General features: G+C 32.9%; 1 protein-coding gene across 4 annotated transcripts in view; it reads right to left on the bottom strand.

Annotated features, from left to right (window-relative positions):
- Positions 1-23,163, bottom strand: part of LOC140041053 (ectopic P granules protein 5 homolog) — a 33,437-nt gene that overhangs the window by 7,351 nt on the left and 2,923 nt on the right. For 2 of the 4 annotated variants that reach the window (XM_072087425.1, XM_072087426.1), the window contains exons 3-36: positions 21,613-21,777; positions 20,931-21,174; positions 20,372-20,517; positions 19,650-19,864; positions 19,168-19,279; positions 18,307-18,421; positions 17,543-17,693; positions 17,156-17,341; positions 16,788-16,951; positions 16,173-16,324; positions 15,553-15,693; positions 14,633-14,686; positions 13,487-13,651; positions 13,020-13,142; positions 12,525-12,802; positions 11,925-12,071; positions 11,227-11,347; positions 10,875-11,072; positions 10,126-10,356; positions 9,610-9,776; positions 8,687-8,914; positions 7,655-7,914; positions 7,048-7,219; positions 6,478-6,568; positions 6,066-6,143; positions 5,685-5,827; positions 5,102-5,267; positions 4,564-4,758; positions 3,929-4,142; positions 3,123-3,271; positions 2,301-2,499; positions 1,970-2,048; positions 1,739-1,851; positions 1,404-1,579 (exon numbers count right to left, since the gene is read on the bottom strand). In XM_072087425.1, coding sequence (XP_071943526.1) covers positions 1,404-1,579; positions 1,739-1,851; positions 1,970-2,048; positions 2,301-2,499; positions 3,123-3,271; positions 3,929-4,142; positions 4,564-4,758; positions 5,102-5,267; positions 5,685-5,827; positions 6,066-6,143; positions 6,478-6,568; positions 7,048-7,219; positions 7,655-7,914; positions 8,687-8,914; positions 9,610-9,776; positions 10,126-10,356; positions 10,875-11,072; positions 11,227-11,347; positions 11,925-12,071; positions 12,525-12,802; positions 13,020-13,142; positions 13,487-13,651; positions 14,633-14,686; positions 15,553-15,693; positions 16,173-16,324; positions 16,788-16,951; positions 17,156-17,341; positions 17,543-17,693; positions 18,307-18,421; positions 19,168-19,279; positions 19,650-19,864; positions 20,372-20,517; positions 20,931-21,174; positions 21,613-21,777 — 5,538 coding nt within the window. The remainder of the gene's footprint in view (positions 1-1,403; positions 1,580-1,738; positions 1,852-1,969; positions 2,049-2,300; positions 2,500-3,122; positions 3,272-3,928; positions 4,143-4,563; positions 4,759-5,101; positions 5,268-5,684; positions 5,828-6,065; positions 6,144-6,477; positions 6,569-7,047; positions 7,220-7,654; positions 7,915-8,686; positions 8,915-9,609; positions 9,777-10,125; positions 10,357-10,874; positions 11,073-11,226; positions 11,348-11,924; positions 12,072-12,524; positions 12,803-13,019; positions 13,143-13,486; positions 13,652-14,632; positions 14,687-15,552; positions 15,694-16,172; positions 16,325-16,787; positions 16,952-17,155; positions 17,342-17,542; positions 17,694-18,306; positions 18,422-19,167; positions 19,280-19,649; positions 19,865-20,371; positions 20,518-20,930; positions 21,175-21,612; positions 21,778-23,163) is intronic. The other 2 variants (XM_072087427.1, XM_072087428.1) reach the window with 2 other exon arrangements.

Raw genomic sequence — 23,163 nt, 5'->3', positions numbered from 1 at the left:
GGACGTTATAATCAACATACAGGTGGACGTTATAATAAACATACAGGTGGACGTTATAATCAACATACAGGTACACATTATAATCAACATACAGGTGCACATTATAATCAACATACAGGTGCACATTATAATCAACATACAGGTGCACATTATAATCAACATACAGGTGCACATTATAATCAACATACAGGTGGAGGTTATAATCAACATACAGGTGTACATTATCAACACACAGGTGTACATTATAATCAACACACAGGTGTACATTATAATCAACACACAGGTGTACATTATCAGCATACAGGTGTACATTATAATCAACACACAGGTGGACATTATAATCAACATACAGGTGCACATTATCAACATACAGGTGTACATTATCAACACACAGGTGTACATTATAATCAACACACAGGTGTACATTATCAGCATACAGGTGTACATTATAATCAACACACAGGTGGACATTATAATCAACACACAGGTGGACATTATAATCAACACACAGGTGGACATTATAATCAACATACAGGTGGACGTTATAATCAACATACAGGTGCACATTATCAACATACAGGTGCACATTATCAACATACAGGTGCACATTATAATCAACATACAGGTGCACATTATAATCAACATACAGGTGCACATTATAATCAACATACAGGTGCACATTATAATCAACATACAGGTGCACATTATAATCAACATACAGGTGCACATTATAATCCACATACAGGTGGACGTTATAATCAACATACAGGTGCACATTATCAACATACAGGTGTACATTATAATCAACACACAGGTGCACATAATAATCCACACACAGGTGTACGTTATAATCAACACACAGGTGTACATTATAATCAACACACAGGTGTACATTATCAGCATACAGGTGCACATTATCAGCATACAGGTGTACATTATCAACATACAGGTGTACATTATCAACATACAGGTGTACATTATAATCAACATACAGGTGTACATTATCAACACACAGGTGTACATTATAATCAACACACAGGTGTACATTATAATCAACATACAGGTGCACATTATAATCAACATACAGGTGCACATTATCAACATACAGGTGTACATTATAATCAACACACAGGTGTACGTTATAATCAACACACAGGTGTACGTTATAATCAACACACAGGTGTACGTTATCAACACACAGGTGTACATTATCAACACACAGGTGTACATTATAATCAACATACAGGTGTACATTATCAGCATACAGGTGCACATTATCAACATACAGGTGCACATTATCAACATACAGGTGCCCCAAAAAACCAAACTTTTTAATAATAACTTTTTAATCAGATTTTTTAATTAACTCATTAACATTAATATTCTTAAAATGTTTAAGTTACCTTTAACATGAGGTCCATACAATGAATATCTGGATGATATTGATGCCATGGTAATGCCTGAAATCGTCGGTTGTAAATTTGAAGAGCGTCCTCTGTGACATCCTTCTTTGCTAGCGAGTTTGCGTAATAAAACAACAAAAGAGACATTGCATCTTTGCCAGAGGCTGCCAGATACGCTAGAAGGTTAAAAATTTATTTATATATTTAACATGTTGAAAAGAAATACATATAGCATACAATAATAATAATAATAATCTGTTGATAATCATATTTATGATTGTAATTAGCATAATTCCACTGCATAATTTCTCTTTTATCTTTTAACAATAACTTACGTTGAAACTGTATTGTCAAACTCCTAACCGCCTCAGCAAATATAGCCACTAGAATAGCTCCTAATGGCCAGTCTACCTCAACCCACGCAGGCAGAAAAATTGTTTTTGATGGGCTGAAATAAATAAAAACTTTAAATAATAATAAATAAAGTAAGTGAACTAAGTATAAACGGATGTGTGACAAGAGACATGACATCTTTAGATCACAATGTAGTCATAAATAATCCTTACTCAGATGGAGACGGTACTGGAACCGTGTCGATCCATGGAGCAAAAAGTCCACATATTACCATCCACTGACTTTGGATGCCTGGAAAGAAAATAAAAACCGATTGTTATCTATCTGTGTGAACGGATAATTATAATAATCACAAGCGTTGTAGTGGAGCTGTAGCTTGTAGGTTAATGTGCTTGCTTTCCAATCCCAAGGTCCGGCCTTCTTTCAACTCTATTCTTTAAGCCTAAACAATTTATAAGCACGTTAAATTATAAAATAATTTATCCATCCTGTAATTGGCGAGTTTGTTTGATAATTCAAATGAAAACAATACGACTCTATTACCTTGTTCAAGATTTTGTTGAAGTTCAACTATTCTAGCAGATTCATGCACAATGTACACTGTGATAAGAAACCTGAATAGGTTTGCTAACGGTTGGATGTACACTTTCCACTGTGAGTAGAGTCCAAACTTAGCTAGGTCTGGGTTAGTGTTCCTTAACTTGCTGAAAAATGTACTCAACCATGCTATTGTTTCTTGTACCTGAAGTTAACAAAATAATAAAGGGATTGCATTCAGCTCCCAACAAAATGATGTGTCCAAATATGGTAATTATATGACCAAATATAGTAGCGATGTGCCCAAATATGGTAGTGATATGACCATATATGGGTACCACACTTTTTTTTTTGTTACATAATGTTTGATAGTGTAGACAGAGCTTTAGATACCAGAAATAGACACAGGTCAATCTACTATACTTCACAATATTTTCTGGTTTGATGGAAAATGAGATGACAAATATAATAAACATAGCCTTAATTCATCTATCAATCAAAATGTACACATAAAAAAATCATAACATATTAACTAGATTATAGGTTATACATTGATTCAAATAAAAATAATATTTATTTATTGATTTTGTCAGATTATTATATTAATTATTTATAATATGAAAGATACGATCTTGGTAACGCAAATACAATAGCATATCAAGCCATTATACACTTGAACAAAACAACCCAATCAAAGATCCCTCCGCGTTTATGTCATAAACAACGAAAGAATAAATAAAGATTCTGACAAAATCAATAAGGTTATATTGCATGATAATGCATATAACCTAATAAAAGAATATCAAATAGCAGTAATAGTGCACTTACATGAACTAATGTAAGGGAGGATGAGGTTTGCATGACAACCTGAGTGAAGTCAACGTTGCTAAGGGATTCATCAAGGTGACTCACAGGGCATCCAATGGTGTTTAAAAAGTCATACCAAATATTAGGATGCAACGTTTCTGCTTGGCTACCTAAAAAAACAGATTTATTTGAATGTTTACTTCATTCTTTCATTATCAGTTAGTATTTTTTGTGCTAGTGTGACAGTGGTCACATGGTTACAATTAGAAATTGAATACTTTGCTGACATCAGATAAAAACCATACATTTCAGACAAAATAATAAATAAATAAAACAGTATACAATCATTGACTGGACATGATCAATGATTGACTGGACATGGTCAATGATTGACTGGACATGGTCAATCATTGACTGGACATGATCAATGATTGACTGGACATGGTCAATCATTGACTGGACATGGTCAATCATTGACTGGACATGGTCAATCATTGACTGGACATGATCAATCATTGACTGGACATGGTCAATCATTGGCTGGACATGGTCAACCATTGACTGGACATGGTCAATCATTGACTGGACATGGTCAATCATTGACTGGACATGGTCAATCATTGACTGGGCATGGTCAACCATTTACTGGGTTGAGGGGCATGGTTCAAATATGGAGAACACCTTTATGCTGATACATACTAGTATACCCTGTAGTCAGGAGATCAAAGACATTTGTAACTAATAAATAATAAAAAATAAGTTAAACCACATGTCGAAGTAACAAAGCAATTATTCTCAGTCATATCAATTAAAATTCATAAAATTACCTTTGAGTAGTAATTGTAAAACACTGTTAAAATTTTCGGGAAATTGGTGAGTTAACAAGACTTGAAGATGTGAGCGATACATCTCAAACTGAGTCAGTAGTTTGGAGTCGATCTCTTGTTTACACAGACTCAAAGCTTCACCGATGATCTCAATGAGATGGTGACACTTGTTGCGGTCAGGAGAACATTTTCTCAACCACATATTAATGTCAAACTAAAAGAAACAATGAAAAATGTTATTATTTTTTATGCATATGGTTTTTAGCATTGGCTCTTAATGATTGATTTGTACAATAAACACCTTTGGCTTGGCCTATATGTCTGGTTTTCTGGAAAGTCTGGTATTTGAAATGTGTTTTTAATGGTACAAATGAATTTGGGACTTGATGCAGGAATACATATGAACTTTTTATTATTTACTTAATCTTTAAAATGTTAAAATGTTAAAATGTTTCCCCGAAACATTTTTTCGTCATTGAATTGTGCATTGAAATTATATAGTAAACGTCTTTTAATACATATTTATGATACATTAAATTCAAATTATATTCTACATTATAAAAAAACAATTTTTATGAGAGGCACCTCTTCACTTTACTAAGGTAAGAATTACTATGCAGGTTGTTTTACTGTACCTTTGTTAGCAGCATAACTGCAAGGTCCTGACTACCATTGATAGTTACACTGACAACCTTAGAATACATGGATACAAACTCCTCAGCACAAGCACTAGGCCTAAAGTTAGGGGATAGAAGGTTAGCGAGGGCTAGGTTACTGATGATGAGGTCCAGCAGAGGCACAGCTTGGTCTGGGGTGTTGCGTATAAATTCCTAAAGGAAACAAGGTTATATTGTTAATGGTTTAAACTAAACATGTTAGATGAAGAGTATTACACTAGTAATGTTTTTGTGTTTTATATATAGTCTTTACAGGACAAATATTTTCTTTTATAATTCCAATTTCATATTACACATCTAGGCAATGGAATACATTCTTTTCGTAACATTTTAAATATTTTATTTTCTTTTTTTATTTCAACCATCGTTCAAGCTGTAACCCATCCAGTTTAGCCCAGTAAGTTAACTAATATTCAGGGATCCTCTTTAAATTGAATTATATATAAATTAATAATTCATATGAATTCAGGAGAATTACAATAAGAAATTTGCTGACCTGTCCCAATATTTCTATACAAGATGAGAAGAACTGTCGTGTAGGAGGGTAGTGGCGAACATCTTCAGTCGTGCGATTAGCAAAATAGTAGAACAAATCAATGCCGGTCTTCTTGCTTTTCTCATAATCCTCTCCTTCTGCTGTACGGTTGAAGTTTATCAAATCACTAAAAAGTAATAATGATCAAATTACTAGGGCCGTGTTTCCGCAGCCAAACAAAATTATCGGTAAATTACTGTATTTATCCAATAATTATTTGATTATAATGAGATAATTATCAGTAAATTTAAAAAGTGGAATCGGTTAAATGCTATTTTTTTGTTAAATGCTCATTTTATTTGTTATTTCATTGTTTGTTAAGTAAATTTAAAATTTCTCAGAAGTGTCAATAAAATTAGAAAGTATTGAACACAGGAAAGATCACTGCCTGGTTACTAAAGCTTGTTTCCCACTTGAGACAGAACGCAAAATAAGTGATTTGACCAATCACAAGCGATGGAATATTCAAATAATCGCTTGTGATTGGTCAACATGCTTGTGTTGCATCTCTAGTAGAAACCAAGCATTAAAAACAATAACATACGTGATTGTGTTTTCAACAAATACCGCTGCTGTTACGATATCATCCGCCGGCGGTGTCTGTGATTCTTCTAATAAACGCTGGAATTCATTTCGGTTTTCTTCCAACTTGCTGAATACAGTGTTGTTTACTTTTTTCTCTTGGTACTGTAAGCATCAAATAAATGTATTATCTAACAATAACTCTAAATTTATCTGGTGTACTTTGAGTAATTGGACATTAATACAATGTGAGCTATCTAAATCGGTCTAAATATTGTACTATTGATATACATGGACATTAATTTTATTTAAAAAAAGACAAAATTTTTAACAGTTTTACACCTTTTCCTAAAATTAAATTTTTTTTTCTGAAAATTCTGTATTGATATAAATGCAAACTTACTGTTACAGTGATGACTGCTGGGCCATCACAACGATGTGCTGGATTAAAGGCACTAGAACATGGAATGCGTAGTCGTTTCTAACAAAAAAAAAGAAGTAAAACTACATACAAGATATCTGTAATATTCAAAGAACCCTTAGACAATAAGAGAAGTACACAGCGAGGTATTAGAAGTCGAACATGGATAAAAATGTGTGACAGAAAGTCACGCCGGTGTTTAGTGTAACAGACTAAATCTCTGTCTACACTATCAAACTAGTTGGACAAATATGGTATTGGTATGGTAGTGATATGCCCAAATATGGTAGTGATATGACATCATCATGTCCATATATGGGCACATCACAGTTTTTTGTCGCATAAAGTAGACAGAGCTTAAAGTATAATGATGTTTAAAAAAAAATGCACTAACCTCAGTAGTTTCGTTGTATTGTAGTTTTGGAGACAGCTCTGCATAAGTACAATCTAAACTAACATGAATAGTTTCTCTTTTGGTAAAGCAGCTGAAAAAAATATATTAAAATTCTGAATAAATACTTAAATTGCTCTAAAACACTGTAGAGTAGAACACATACTAAGGGATAATTTTTAAAACATACAGTGTATTACCTTGTTTCATGGGAAAGTGTCCTCTTAATAAGTCACAAAGAAGTCATTATTTCTGAAGAAGCTGTCCGAACAGGACAGCGAAACTGTCAAGGTTAGCTTACTAATTATTAGTTTGAAAAAAAGAACATTTCCAAATAAAGTGTACTACACTAGTTTCATTATCTTAGCCTCTAAAGCACCGTCTACTACACTATCAAACTTTATGTGATAACAAATGTGATGTGCTTATATATGGACATGATGATGTCATATCACTACCATATTTGACCATATCACTGCCATATTTGGGCACATCACACTTTTTTTTGTCAAACTAGTTTGATAGTGTAGACAGAGCTTTATAGTTAAAACCCCATTATCTTGATTAACTTACCTTGCATATTCTACTAGTAATACAAAATGTTGATGTAAACTCGCTACGAGTTCATTTTCTGACGTTAACATTTCACGTTTTACTTCTGGGACTGGCGCTTCTGCTGACGTCACTTCTGGTGGGCCCTGAGATTTGTCGTAACTTTCAAGGTGGTTCAAGATCCTATTGGTAGCTGAAGGTAGACAAAATTAATTTTTTTTCTTCTTTTATTTGTTTTTTTCATTATGTATTTATTTATTATTTTTCTTGTTGTCTATTCTATATTCTAGCTGATGTTCATCAACAAAATAACATTTTTTTCTTTTTATTCTTTTATTTTTTTTATTTATGTATGTATTTTTTTGTCTCTTGAAAAACTTATAATTATATACATTTTGAGTAAGTTTCTCCAGAATAAGTGCATTTTAAACACTCATTTTTTATTTCATTGAAATGCATGCCTTCATACTCTTAAGAGCATATAATTGGACAAATAATGTCTATTTTATCTTGTTTGATTTTATCTTATATACAGACATAGTACTACAGGCTACACACTGACATTTTGTCAATTGAAAAATTGTAAAATTTGAAACTAATACCTTTTGAAAAAAAAAAACAAACTAACCCGTTTCATTGTGGTTGTTGATTGATGCATTGCCAATATCAGGCACGTCAGAACTGGACAGCTTCAGCCAGAACTTGACCTGATCAAGGATTTCAAAGTCAATTCGACCTGTATCTACGTATTCTAACCATGGCTGCTGATCGTTTGTGAATAAAAGTCTTAAATGATCAGCATTGTATTGTTCTGGTAGAGATGGAAGGTACATCTGTGGGTCATGTAATAATGGCTCTTCTATCCATAAAGCAAAGGTCTGGTAAAGGCTGTAAAGAAAGACAGAAAGCAGTCAATAATATAATAATTTATTTGGAAGCTACACTTTTGAAACAGTGGCGCTCTTCTTGAATGAAGGGGCGTCCAGAGAAAGTAAAATAAAAGTTAGAGAAAAAAATGTATCTGTATTATGGTAGTTATCTACAGCAATATGTTATTGAATCATTCATTCAGTCGTTTATTTCGAAATTTCTCTGGTCCATGGAAAGTAAAATTACGTATAAATTATTTAAAAACAAACATGACTGTATATGCATGTTTTAACTTGTAACTTGACAATTTTGAAAAGCAGTATTACGTTACTGAAAATGCAATCTAGTAAAAAAAACGAATAAAATAAATAAATAACATCAAACTGCTTATTCATCTCTTAAACATTCTCCACCTTAAACATTCTCCACCTTAAACATTCTCCACCTTAAACATTCTCCACCTTAAACATTCTCCACCTTAAACATTCTCCACCTTAAACATTCTCCACCTTAAACATTCTCCACCTTAAACATTCTCCACTTTACAGTATATTTCACAATTTGTATGGAACAAACAACAAATAAATAAATAAATTTTCTTGTAGAGTAATCTGGGATCTCTATCATACAAACCTTGTGGGTTTCTTGACACCCCATTTCATCATTTTCTTAAAACATTGTACATAGTAAATAATATCTTATTATTGTGATTTATGAATAAATGTATTTTTATTTGCCTATTCTTGCCATTCTCCAGTATTTTACATTTATAAACTTTATTCCAACTTACGTGACAAGTTTTTTATGAAACTGCGCTTCTGACTTGTACTCTTCTGTCAGCTCTGGTGGGGTCCCACTCCCGTCTTCGTCACCGTTACGATTTGACATACTCATGCGATTACTCAGGTTATGGTGGTAGTCTGCAGTGGCTGTTAGATGTTTCTTTAATCGTTTAAGCAATGACACATTCATGAGACTGGCAAAAAATTGCTGTCCAATGCTACCACGGGCTGGAAGCCTAGATACGAATTGAAATGTAATTATTAATTGCCCGACTTAAAGTTTAATGAACTTACTGTGACCTCTATCCACCCATATTATATACACTGTATACAATATAACTAAAACTGTTATTTGAAAAGTGGAAAATAAACGAAACGAAAATAACAAAATTAATTATATATATTATATTAAATCCAAAGGCAAAATACTGAAAAAAATGACAATGCTGTGGGTATCAGTGGCTGGATCTCAATGGAGATACAAAAATAAAAGCGAAAAGCTAAATCAAAACGATAAAGTAAACAGCCAGAAAAGTTAGCAGAGCTTTCGGGCAACACTAGCGCTTCATCAGTGCAAGTGCAATTATATTAATATATTAATTTATAGATAAAATTAATTCCACAGCATTAAGAATAAAGAAAAAGTTTCACAATACTATAATTTATTTATTGTCATTTTATCAACAAGGTAAAAATGAAATTTGGTTGGTTGCTTTACTAAGAGAATCTAAAGAGATCTTATGAACTTGCTATCACAAACCACTACCCACAAAAAGTATCAAAGAAGTATTTGTATAATAAGTTCCATTACATAAATTGAAGTTGAATGGAAGTTCTGACAACTAAGGTATAAATTGTGTCCAGTAACTGAAACCACAACATTCCTAACTTCTTGTTTCTATTGAAACTCAATCCAACGATCCATACTTACCCAGGCTGCGCTTCTAGCCTCATTAGGTACAAGCCAAAGAATCGTTGCCACATGATTGGTAGTAATGGGTGGTTCATGTCCATGTCAAGTACCTGTGAAGCCCATCTGTAAATTGGTAACCGCTGAATGGCTGGGGAGAAGCCTACCTTCAACTTATTAGCACCTTTCTGTAAACATTTTAAATTTAACAAAATTATTAATAATTCAAAATTATAGAAAATCAAATAAATATTAATTTATTAAGTTCTTTCTACACTTTTAAATTATATGTGACAAAAAAATGTGATGTGTCCATATATGGACATGCTGATGTCATAACACTACCATATTTGGGTATATCACTACCATATTTGGGCACATCACACTTTGTTTGTCACATATTTTTGTTGTTGACAGAGCTTTAGAAGTAGTAGTTGTTTTAAATAACTGTATAGTTATGGTAGACGGAGAATTAGGAGAAGATAGTTGAATTCTATAAATTGACTAAAAACAAGTTTAATCCAACTAAATTGATACCTTAAGAGCAGCTTCTGGGTTTGATTTAGAATTGTCATTAAGCTCTTTATAAACAAACTGATGCAGTTGAAGATCTTCCAAGTATCTACGTTCTGCCAACAAGATTGCGTAAGTTAGCCACACGTACTGACTGCTCTGAGCGTACAGGAATGTTGGCTGAGGGACGCTTGTTGTCACGTAACTTAACACCGATGAAAATAAACCTTGATTCTTGGAATTAATCAACGATGACTAGAAATTATGAAAACAAAACAGTATTATTTTTATATATTATTTCATTTATATTATTAATATTATTATTATTTAGCCACTAGCCTTAATGTGTATGTGGCTATTTGGGCTATCAGGAGACTTTTATTATAAAATAAAATTTAAAATTATTATTGTTAATCAAAAACAGCATTGCACTGAATTAAGATTCTGGCTTCAGTGTAAATTGATGTACAAATTTTAAAACAATTTATAGCCTACATAACTCACAGGCACATGTATCCATATGTATAAATGTAATCAAAAGAGTCAATTTAATATAGATTATAAAGCTCTGTCTACACTGTAAAACTAGTTCGCCCAAATATGGTAGTGATATACCCAAACACGGTGGTGATATGACATCATCATGTCCATATATGGGCACATCACATTATTTTGTCACATGAAATTTGATAGTGTAGACAGAGCTTTAAAATCTATCATAAATTTGCTTTTTAAATGTTTTTATTACATAATATAACAGCAGGCAAACAAACCTTGTAAAGGGCAAAGATGAGATCCACTGCCACCTTGATGCCATCTTTAATCCTGAAAGCAACTTGAAGCAGAGCATTCATAACATACTGCGTGTCCAAGTCCTCGTGCCAATCCTTGTTATGTGTCAACACATTCAACCAAAAAGCAACTATCACATCCGGTTGCTGCTCTGACGTTTGGAAATCTTGGAGAAGTTTCTTCAAAGAAATTAATTCAATATTTTTATTCTTAATACTATTATAATAATTATTATATATATAATACTTTTTTATACTAATATTCATCTGAATCTTCATTAATAAACTTAACTTAATGTTGGTAAGTAACAAATAAATTAAACAAAGCTCTTACAATGATCATACTGGAAAAACATTTGGTAGTCTCTCCTGGAAACGAAGTGTGAAAGAACCTCTGAGTGATTCTAGCATTGTTGGCGTCTGCGTGCAAGATGGACTGAATGATTTGAAGAAACCTGACAACAAAACACAAAATGTGAATAAGAAAATTACGAAGTCATTGTACTCGAGGACATATATATGATTTACGATCCTCGCAGCGGTAGTCATGTGATGCAGTTTCAACCAATTGTGTTCACATATTTGCATAGGCTATGTAATAAAATTGATTAACATCCATTGCAACAGTGACAATATATTTTTATTTATTTATTTTATTAAACCTTATTTAGTGAGGGTGACCCTAAACAGCATATGCTGACAATCAAGGGGCTCTCAAATATAGCTGAAGGATGTTAAACAACTGGTTCAATGGCATAACAGAAAAAAGTGGCAATGCCAGATAATCTCGATAATATAGTCCATCAAATATACATTAAAGTGTGGTTCCCACTAGAAAGCAACGTAGTGACGTATCGAAGCAAGGTGCTGTATTGCGTAATCACAAGTGGGAACCGACGAAGCAACAGTGCTGCAAACATCGCAGGTTGATTTCACGCAGGCGGGGGAAAACAAGATTTTTTACGTTGCTTCGCTAGTGGGAACCAAGCTTTAATATGCTAAAAAAAAGAAAAAGTTAGGTGAAATTCTTACTTATCATTAGTAACTAAGAACCTCTGCTTATTCTCCTTAAGGAATGTCTTCACCACCATTTCCAGCAGTGGAATACACATCTTTTGGTCACTGGCATCTATTAACACTTGCATGTACTTAAGACCATGCGTTATGAACTCCTCAACACTAAAGAAATAATCAAACTGTATGTAAGTCACATGGACACAGACTGGATGGATGATGGTTATGACGCTTGGCTACCAATCCAAGGGTCCTGGGTTCAAGTCCTCTCATGTCAGGATTTTTTCTAATGACAATTTACAACTCCACTTCCAAAGATATGTAATAAGACGTTGTTTATGTAGAGCATCTTGTGTATATGTTTGTCTTGTGAAGAGGATTGCCACCTTTAAGAAGGATAGTGAATGAATTCGCTTATGGTTATCCTTGGCAATTTGCCAAAATATATTAACAAAACAAAAAGAACAAGCAATTCAATTTAACGATAAATGTATTATCCTAAAACGAAAAAACTTTATTTTACAAACTATCATTCGAAAAAATTATAAAACAATAAATATTCACATCCAAAACAATATATACCGTAAAAAGGATGAAATTAATATTCATATAACTTACACATGACCTATCTTTGTCATCGCTATAGCAACATAACAAGCTATTGGTGTGTTATTCTTTACTCCCTTTTGAATGGCGTACAAAGCTGGATCCAAATGGATATCTGGATAATCTCCAAATCCGTCACGAGGACCGGTGTCACTTGCCGATGGCAGCAAAGCTTGTCGTGGTTGATTGTTAACGTGAAGGTGAAGCTTCATGAGAACTTCCCACGCCCACACGTCAAATGATTGCTCCGTCGTTAACATGGAACGAATATTGGAAGCTAGCTGCGATACCTTGACAACAAAGTATTAATTTTAAATGGTTATTGTCAGAAAATATTGTAAAAAATGTTTTTTTATTAATTTCAAATATTTATTAATTTATCAAATGTTCTGTATATTTTTTAAAAATTTATATTGTGTGAAACAATAAACTAAACACAAAATAATAATTATTATAATAACAATATTCAATACAAAAATGATAGGAATTTCATAGCTATTTATTTACCTTCAATATACCTCCCGCTATAAGACCGTCAGTTGCTGTCGTAGCAATGTGTTTACAGTGTGCATCAATAATAAGGATGGCAACATCGCGATGCAACTTGATGTTCAAAGCAAGAGCATTTTTCTAAAAAATTTAATTATTTTAGAGTTATTCAGGTGACAGTGTTACAAGGACACATGAAATTCTATGATATTTTTATAGAAATTTATTCAGTTATTAAGCTTTGTCATATCACTACTATATTTGGGCTTAACTACCACAATTGAGGCACATCACACTATTTTTTGTCAAACTAGTTTGATAGTGTACACAGATCTCTAACCTTGTGAATTATTCCTTTATTAATAAGATTATCCTGACATATAAATTATAAACATTGTAAAGCTTTGTCAACATTATAAAACTAGTTTGATAGTGTAGACAGAGCTCAAGATTATCATAATATAGGCCTATATTATTTAGTTTACCTGATCATTGTAACCCCAATTTAAATGATTCAAAATCAAGCGTGCCAATTGGTTTTCCACACTGCTTGGTGCAAAGTCAACCAACCAATGACGAACCAGCACCATGTCATCTGATGTTGGTTGCCATAGATGCAAGGGAAGCTCTCTAAACAGGTACATGGACATCTGAAAAAAAATATAGATATGTAAAAACAAATCAAAGGTTAAAGGTTAAAACTAAAGTGTTAAGGATGCATATCTATATTATATTATTATAATTACTGTATTTTTTTATCCATCACTACTAATTTGACAAAGAAAGAACCCAACTTTTTTAAACATTTTATTATTTATTTATTTTATTTATTTTTATATTTTCCTAACTTTATTAAACCCAACTTTTGATAAAAATATATCTAAATAAAAAGACTGTACTAGTTTGTATCTATTGATTTAAGATTAATTAAATAATGAACTTATTCCACATAATACAAGCAATACTAAAACCACAAAGTACAAACTTATTTGTTGATATACTTTAAATGAACTAATGATTTCATCCATAATAATTATTTTTTACATAGCCCAAGACAACAATCCACTAAAGTTGTTAGAATTTTAGCTTTGTTTTAAAAAAGTAAAAGATGATGACAATATTGATGACAATGATGTTGGTAATGTCACTTTGTTATGACAATGACAATAAAACATGACAATTGTGAATGTGCTGATAAAGATCAAATGCCAACATTCCAAAAGCTGCTCTCGTTCCAACAAAATGAGACAAAAATGCTAAAAATAAATTAACTTGTAGATGAAATATTATTAAAAATATTAGAACACCCAATAAATCTAAAAATGGCTTCATCTGACATCCAAAAATTGTAAAATGATATTTCTATTGCTTGAAAAAGTGGATCTAATGGTGAAAAATATGTATTGAACAAATGTTTGAAATAGCACCAAAAACCAAAAAAAAAGAAAAAAGTTCACTTATTAAACAATACATGGTAGTCAATTCCTAGTTAATAAAATTCATGCTAAGATACCCATATATTTAAACCTTCAAATAATTTGAATGACTTTAAGTTGTGTGAATAATTTTTAAATGTCTCCTATATGCTTTTTGTTACATATGTGCTATCTGAAAACGTGCTTGAAAACTACCTTAAACAAGTTAAAACCACCCTGATTTTTAAAAACTTCATCTGTTAGCGGTGACTGTAATAAAAAATGTTTCTAAATTCAATATGACATCACAAAAGAGATAAATTACTGTACTACCATAGATTCTATACCCAGAGGAATTGACAGAATTTTAACAATTAGTAGGTTATTGTAAAGAACAAAGAGGAAATATTTTTAGGTGTGGACACACAGTACAAGAATGTTAGGGTAAAACCACAAATACAAAATACTGTAGTTACACATTACATTAAGTTCTTTCTACACTATCAAACTTTATGTGACAAAAAAATATGATGTACCCATTTAATGGACATAATGATATATCATATTACTACCATATTTGGGTATATCACTACCATATTTGGGTATATCACTACCATATTTGAGCACATCACACTTTTTTTGTCAAACTAGTTTGATAGTGTAGACAGAGTTTAATACAAAAAAAACCAACAAGAAAAAAAAATGTAAAAGTACAGAGTACTCTACCTTCAGGTCTAGTCTAACATTAAATACCTTCATGTGGAAAAAACAATAAAACACAATTATCACAAATGGTACTCTGCTAGCAGGGTCCAAGAAAAAAATTGCTCTTAAAACGATGTTTATATATCAAACAATTTGAAATTAAATTTTGGATTTTGAATGAAATTATTTATTATTACTATTACTAAATTTTCTGGCTGTTATACTTCATTGTTTTGATTAAGCTTTTTGCTTATTTTATTTTGTATCTCAATTGAGATCCAGCCATTGATACCCACATCATTGTCATTTTTCAGTAATTTGCCTTTGGATTTAAAAACAATTTATTAGAAATATATTTACATTTTTTTAATAGAGCAATTTTTTTCTTGCGTAAAACATGGAAATGTTAGAAGCATGCTTGTGATAGTTACCGTGCCAATCGCCGGGAAAACGTCTTTTACCTGACACAACAATGAAGACATAATAAATGGATGAGTGGTTGCCAGGCTAGACAGTAATTCTCGTCCAATTTTACAGCAAAATGTCTTGGTATGATCCCTAACATATGAAAGCTGAAAAGAGATAGACAATTTTGCTTTATCCTAATATTGAATTCGAAAACAAGGCAATCCAACAACATGATGCTGAGCTCCGGAGATCAAAGGGTTTATCTGTGGCTGTGACACGATCAGTTCCACATCAAGTACAGACACCGTTCGCCGCAGAGAATGTGTACATAGTGCAGTACTGTTGGTATTTGTCGCAGCCAGACATAAGATCAAAGGACTGTTATGAGTTCCCATCTTGGCAAGACAAGCTTAGTGTACTGTTGTTAGATTGCCTTGATTATAACTAGAAAGAATCTGCTCTTACATATTCATATTCTGTAATAAAACCTTTGAAAAACTCTGTCTACACTATCAAACTAGTGTGTTGTGACCAAATATGGTAGTGATATGACATCATCACATGTCCATATATGGGAACATCACATCACATAAAGTTTGATAGTGTAGACAGAGCTTTACAAAATAAAAATATAAATAAAAACCTCAAAGATCTCAGTGGTAATGAAGTTAATAAACACAACGTCTGAAGCTGGTCGACTGCGTGCCATACTGTTAAACGTGGACAAGAGGTAGATCAGCTCCTGCATAGACATCTCAGCCAGTTTGTCATCAAATGCGCCACGATTACCAGGGTCTACAAAAGACAAGCAGAGAGCGTGCATATAAAAAATATTAATTGATGCCTATCTGTGTTTAGTGGAGAACATTATTATCATGTGAAAATTCTCACGCCTGAAGATGTTCAAAGCATATTGATCGAAACGTCGAGAAAAACTAATATACGTGGTGTACCGCAAACTTTATATCAACAGCCTAAAGCTTTTCAACACACAATTACTTTCTTCATTCATCAAAAGAATAATTCAGTCATTTTACAAGTGCTGTATTTGGATTTTTTATCACAGCACTGTATATATAAGTTCTGTCTACAATATCAAACTAGTTTGACAAAAAAAAGTATGATGTGCCCAAATATGGTAATAATATGACATCATCATGTCCATATATGAGCACATCACATTTTTTTGTCACATAAGTGTGATAGTGAAGACATGTTGTTGTGAGGGCACAGCTGTACAAGTTTATGTTGATCTCACCAGAGAGTCTCCACTTGTAGGCATCAATACCTGCTCCATGTAGAACCGCTTGCTCACTGTTTAGACCTGTGCCACTGTTATGCAGTAACCATAGTAACTTCCACATCATTAGTATTGATATGCTGTTATATGGCATTTCAGCCATAAACTGCCAAGTTCCCAGTCTGAAATAATAACATACAGTGTTACTATTATTTTATAATGAATGCTGCCATGCTTTTTTTTGTTGCACACTTTTTGCACTCCCATGCATGATAGTGAAAATATAAAGAGCGCACACATGACTCATTTCAGCATGTCTGATTGGCTACATCCTTGATCCCATGTTACAATCTATAGTATTCAAAGTAAAACTGTCCCAAATGTACCTTTTAGCTGATAAAATACTTGATGTGGCTCGGTAATAAAACTGATCAAGTTCTAACTGCAAACGCTTCAAAGAGAACTGCTCATCAATTGAAACGAGAGAAGGAATTGTGTCCTCCGTATCACCGCAAGACAGCCGCCAATCACGGTAGTTCAACCAATGATCCGAAACGTATTGTACAGTATGTCTACAATAAAAGGAATTAAATTAATTAAAAAGTTATTTTCTTAGATGATACTACAAAAAGATGTTAATCTTTTTTTACAGCAATTCTCACAAAATACAAAACAGTTGTTCATTGCTCTGCTAATTTTTTAGGGATATAGGTTGCATATTTCATACATTTTTGGCCTGGATGGCCTTCCATAGTCATAATTAAAACACATACCTGATCATTCGGCCAATTCTTTTCACAAACTGCCTATACCTTGATTTGTTGAATGTGGCCAGACCCTTCTTCAATATGTTAATAGTACACGTAGCAAATGATATCAACTTCATTATGTGTTGGCTGCTAACACGCTCTATGGCATACTCATCTGACAGAAATAGAAACAGACAATGAAGGCAGGTAACATTAAAGTCGTTTAAATATTTAAATGAAGGTTTATGAGGAGACTAGCCACCAAATTGAGGCTGTATGTGGTTGTATTGGAAGTTACTCTCTAGTTATGTATATAACCTTTGGTTATAATATAAAATCTAAGTCTAGTTACATGTAAAACAGCCTTATTGTTTCATATAGTACTCTCAATGTCAGTATGGTTGTTTTATGTTTTTTTTAAATTAGTAGTAGAAGTATTTTTATTAGTATTTTTACTGGGCGACCTCTTCAGTCAAAGATTGGTCTCCTAGAGGGCCCAGTTATGATCAGTGGCAGTGTGTAACCCCCTACCTGTCTCGAAAGATGTAATAGGTTCTTTAAAGTGCACATGAGCTAGATTTGTACACTGGACCTATGGTTTATAGACCTATCCGAGAAGACTCGTTCCAACAGAACCATGAAGTGAGTGAGCATCAAACCCTTGCCGATGTTATGCCTATGTAATTATGGTTCCATTGTCTTAACCGCTCGGCCACTCCCTCAGGAATATTTTATCGTTGGCTGAACTTTGAGACAAAGTATGTTTGCGACTATTCTGAATAATTTACCTGTGTTATCCATGACAAGAACATGCCTAAAACATTTGTCAAATGGAAACTGAGCAAGTAAACCAACCAAGTCATTCTCATTCAGCAACAACCAGTGACTATCAGCATCTTCATCCTAAATTAAAACAACAACGACATGATTCATTTGGATATGTGATGAAGGTAACTTTGTGTGCCATAGAGAGTTGTGACAAAAAATGTGATGTGCCCATATATGGACATGCTGATGTCATAGCAATACCATATTTGGGCGTATCACTACCATAATTGGGCACATCATACTTTTTTGTTAAACTAGTTATAGTGTAGACAGGGCTTAAAGCAAGGACGGACAATTTTTTAATTAAAAAGTAGAAATTATCTCCTGTGCTTTATTCGAATGCAAACAATTAAAACATTATTAGGGGGTCAGATTTTGTAGGGTTTCATTGTTGCTGGTGGTATGATTAAAACTGTTTTGTAATTCATTCATTCATTCTTTAATTTCAGATAAATATCTATAGAGAGAGAACATACTATAATACATAACATAAATAAATATATTCTGAGAAGTATCAGACTAAAAAAATTAAATTAATAAATGATTCTACACCATCTATGGTACAATGGTAATACAGTCAACTCTCTCTTTGGGCTGGCCTAATATGTCTGGTTTTACAACAAGTCTAGTATTCAGAATGTGATTCTAATGGTAAAACTGAATTTGGAATATTTTGAACGTCAAGAAAAGTCTGGTTTTGGGAGAGTTTCCGGTTCCGGTTCAGGGAGTCTTATATTGGGAAAGTTGACTGTACAGTATATGTGTTGGTATAAATGTTTGTGTAGGATCAAACATCATTGTTTATTGTTCCATTTACTCACCTCTTCACCGTCTTCATCTAGAATGGTCCAGGCAAATGGATTGGTTTCATTTGCTTTGCTTGTATCTGGCGTAAATACAACTTTCAACCGTGATAAAAACTCTTCACGATGTCTGCACAGAAAAACAAATTTATAAAGCATTATAGAATTACATAGAGGTCAATTTTTTTTTAAATATAATTAATATCCAATCTGCAGACAGTACTTATTCAATCTTATTAGATCTCATCAGTGCAGCTCAGGTTTTGAAATGAAATGTAACGCAGAACTGGCACAATATATAAGCTGAGCCAGTTATATTGGACATGGTACACTGATTATGAACATAATAATATACATATATATAACATTATAACATTATTAGGGAGGGCCAGTAAAATAATGCTTTTCTACATAAAAGTATGTTATTGTTTCTTGTACCATTATATATATGATATTAAATAATAATAATGATTTTTTTAAATAATAAAAAATATACTTACTTAACAGGTGTCATGAGATAGTCTAACATATCTACAAAATGATCAAGTATGGGGCTACCCCATGTTGCACCTCTTTCACTAATGTATCCCTGGGGTGGTGGATGCACTTGTAGGAAACTGGTTGCCCACTGGTCAAGTCCAGCTGGACATCGTAGAAGATGATTTAATATGAACAGATGGTCAGGTATGCTAGCAAGTCGTAGCAATATTGCAACCTACCAACACAAATGGAAAGTTGATCATCAACTATTTTACTTATCAAATTAATTTAACAAAATATAAAGCTCTGTCTACACTATCAAACTAGTTTGACAAAAAGGTATGATGTGCCCAAATATGGTAGTGATATTCTCCAAATATGGTAGTGATATGACATCATCATGTCCATATATGGGCACATCACATTTTTTTTGTCACATAAAGTTTATAGTGTAGACAGAGCTTTATACAGTACAGTATATGTTTTTTTGGAGGTCCAAACTTTACTTATCTTTAATACATGCAATTTGTATATTGAATGTGGTGTGAACTAATAAACTACCAGATATAATACACTGTTATGTTGAGTATTAAAAGCTCTGTCGACACTATCAAACTGTATGTGACAAAAAAAATGTGATGTGGCCATATAGACATGATGTCATATCACTACCATATTTGGGCATATCACTACCATATTTGGGCACATCAAACTAGTTTAAGGAATGTAAATGTAGACTCACTAGTCTCTTTAGCCAGCCTCTGGTTACGTCAATGAACACCTTGTCCTGAGTAGGTCGTCGTTGGAATGAAAATAAAACGGATATACATTGACGAAGTTGCTCAATCTGTCGTTGATCTTCCGAACTCATTTGACCAATCAGGTGAGCTTTCAAAAACAACAATAACATAATTTTTTTTTTAATGTTGACAATTGCATTACAATGACGATGATGACATTGATGATATACGATGAGGCAATGTGATGATACTAAAAGATGTTGATACTAAAAGATGTGAGCTGATTATTACTTGATAATTATTACGTCGACGTTTTTAAAGTAAATTTAACAATATTCAACCAACTACAGTATTACCTGCCTTTAATATTTTATTTATTTATTATTTGAATCTGGTGGCCATGACTTAAAGTTTGTTTTCAAACTTATTTTGGCCTCCTTCTGCACACTTTTTTTTTATTTGGCCTCCTTCTCCACCTTTTTTTCTCACTAGTGTAACTGTTTTTTTTTCATTGTAAATGTGTGTGTGTGTGTGCAGAGAAACAATAACAAACAAACCAACCTGTAACAGGAGAGTATTTAGTAACACTCTGTAACGTTGGATTCTTTTTAATCAACAAATACAAATAAGACTCAATCTGCAGCTGAGATAGTTGAGAGGTGTACAGGCACAGCGAGAGTGTGTCGTGAGCGAATGAACGTATCAGTTTCAACGTCCTCTCTACCTCGCGCAGCTTGGCAGGATTAAATTCTACCGTGGAATACGAGAATGTTTCGGAAACTTTAAATCTATCTGCACATTTACCCTGTAATTTAAAAGTTAAACATTATTATTATTATTAAGTAATTGGTGTATTGGGAGATAGAAAGTGGGTTAATGGGTAAGAGGTTTAACAAGATGTGTGTAGAGCATGATTTTTTAAATATTTATTTCACCTTATTTATAGAGGGTGACCCTAAACAGTTTATGCTGACAATCAAGGGGCCCTCTTGATGAGTTATGTTAAGTGTCTGTGTGTGAAAGTGGCTGTGTGTATACTAGTACACTGAGGTAACCCCCTACTCATCTCGAAAGATGTACTATACTAGGTTCTTTAAAGTGCACACGAGCTAGATTTGTACACTGGACCTATGGTTTATCGTTCTCGTTCTACCACCAGAACCATGGAGCGAGTGAGGCTCGCACCCTTGCCGATGTTAATATTGAAAGGTATTACCTTGTCTTTTATTTATAGATAATTTACCTGTGCAGTAATGTGTTTTTCTTCCGTTATCCACATTTCAGCAACAAACTTCTTGTAGTCCTTTCTGACACTTTCAATATCCGCAACAACAGCAAGAAGGTTTGTTCTTGATTTGAAGAAGTTTAACAACAATTCATATAGTTCATGACTAGATACGTTAGTTTGCTATGAAAGACAAGAAGTTTAATAACAATTCATATAGTTCATGACTAGATACGTTAGTTTGCTATGGAAGACAAGAAGTTTAATAACAATTCATATAGTTCATGACTACGGTCTTTCGCCAATGAGCTATGCGATTATAAGATCATGTTCGGAATATGAGCACTGTTTCTATAATTTAACAACAAGTTTAATAACAATTCATATAGTTCATGACTACGGTCTTTCGCCAATGAGCTATGCGATTATATAAGATCATGTTCGGAATATGAGCACTGCTTCTATAATTTGACAGTATGATGAGTTATATGACTAAAGGGCCTTTCACACCTGTTCCGGCACGGTTCCGGTCCGGCGAATCGAACGCCAATGTTTCGTTTTCACAACGCTCCACGCGGCCAAGCACCAATTGATATGCGCGTAGCCGCATAAAAACAAAACATTGACGTTTGATTGGATTTGCCGTCGCCGGACCGGAACCGTACCGGAGAAGGTGTGAAAGACCCTTTAATAAATTAGTTTGCTATTGAGGACAATAATAATCATATTTAATAATAATATTTATATTACTTTAAATACTACTGTAATCATTATCAGATGTATACAAATTCCTGTGTGCTGTACAGTAATTGTAAAATAAACAATAAAATACAACAAGGATCTAAAAGTCTAAAACAAAAATGTGTCACTGTCTAAAATAAACTTGTTTTGTAATAATTTACCAATATTTCACAATATCACTATCAAATAGTAACCATATGGGCTTTAAATAGTGTTTATATATGTTAAAAACAATGGTTATTGCCTTTATGTATTTAAGTGTTTTAAACACTCATCTTTTCAACAAATATTTTCACCCTCGATTTAACCATATAAATTCAGTTGTGATCTATTTATTTTATGGCCTGTCACCCTCATTTTTAATTGCTCTTTTTTATTTTACTTATTTCATGCATTACTTTTATTGTTATGTGAAGCATATGGAGGCTATTGGGATTATGCGCTTAAAAGTCCAAATTTATTATTATGCATGTATATAGTGTAAAGCTAAATGTTTATGTAGGGTTTATTTACATCTTTGTGAAAACAATCAGAAGATTAAAATTGTTTGAACTTTGTATTTTGTCAGTGTGAAAGGAAATTTAACCTTTGAATTCCTATATAATTGTTGAAAATGCTGGTACTGCAAGATCCTTACATGGTCATATGATTTCAATAAAATTGTCATTATTAATCTCTTTAAGCAAAAACAAAGAACATGACAACATACAATACATTGACATAAAAGAAATTATTACAAAATGTACAATTGAGCACTCTTGAGTGGTATGTGCGCTATAAAAATCCTGTTATTATTATTATTAATTACAAATTTAAAGAATTTCAATA

The sequence above is a fragment of the Antedon mediterranea genome, chromosome 2, assembly GCF_964355755.1.
Source record: "Antedon mediterranea chromosome 2, ecAntMedi1.1, whole genome shotgun sequence".
In the NCBI taxonomy this organism is placed as follows: Eukaryota; Metazoa; Echinodermata; class Crinoidea; order Comatulida; family Antedonidae; genus Antedon; species Antedon mediterranea.
The sequence above is the reverse complement of the archived record's forward strand: the minus strand, read 5'-3'. Positions and strand labels throughout refer to the sequence as shown.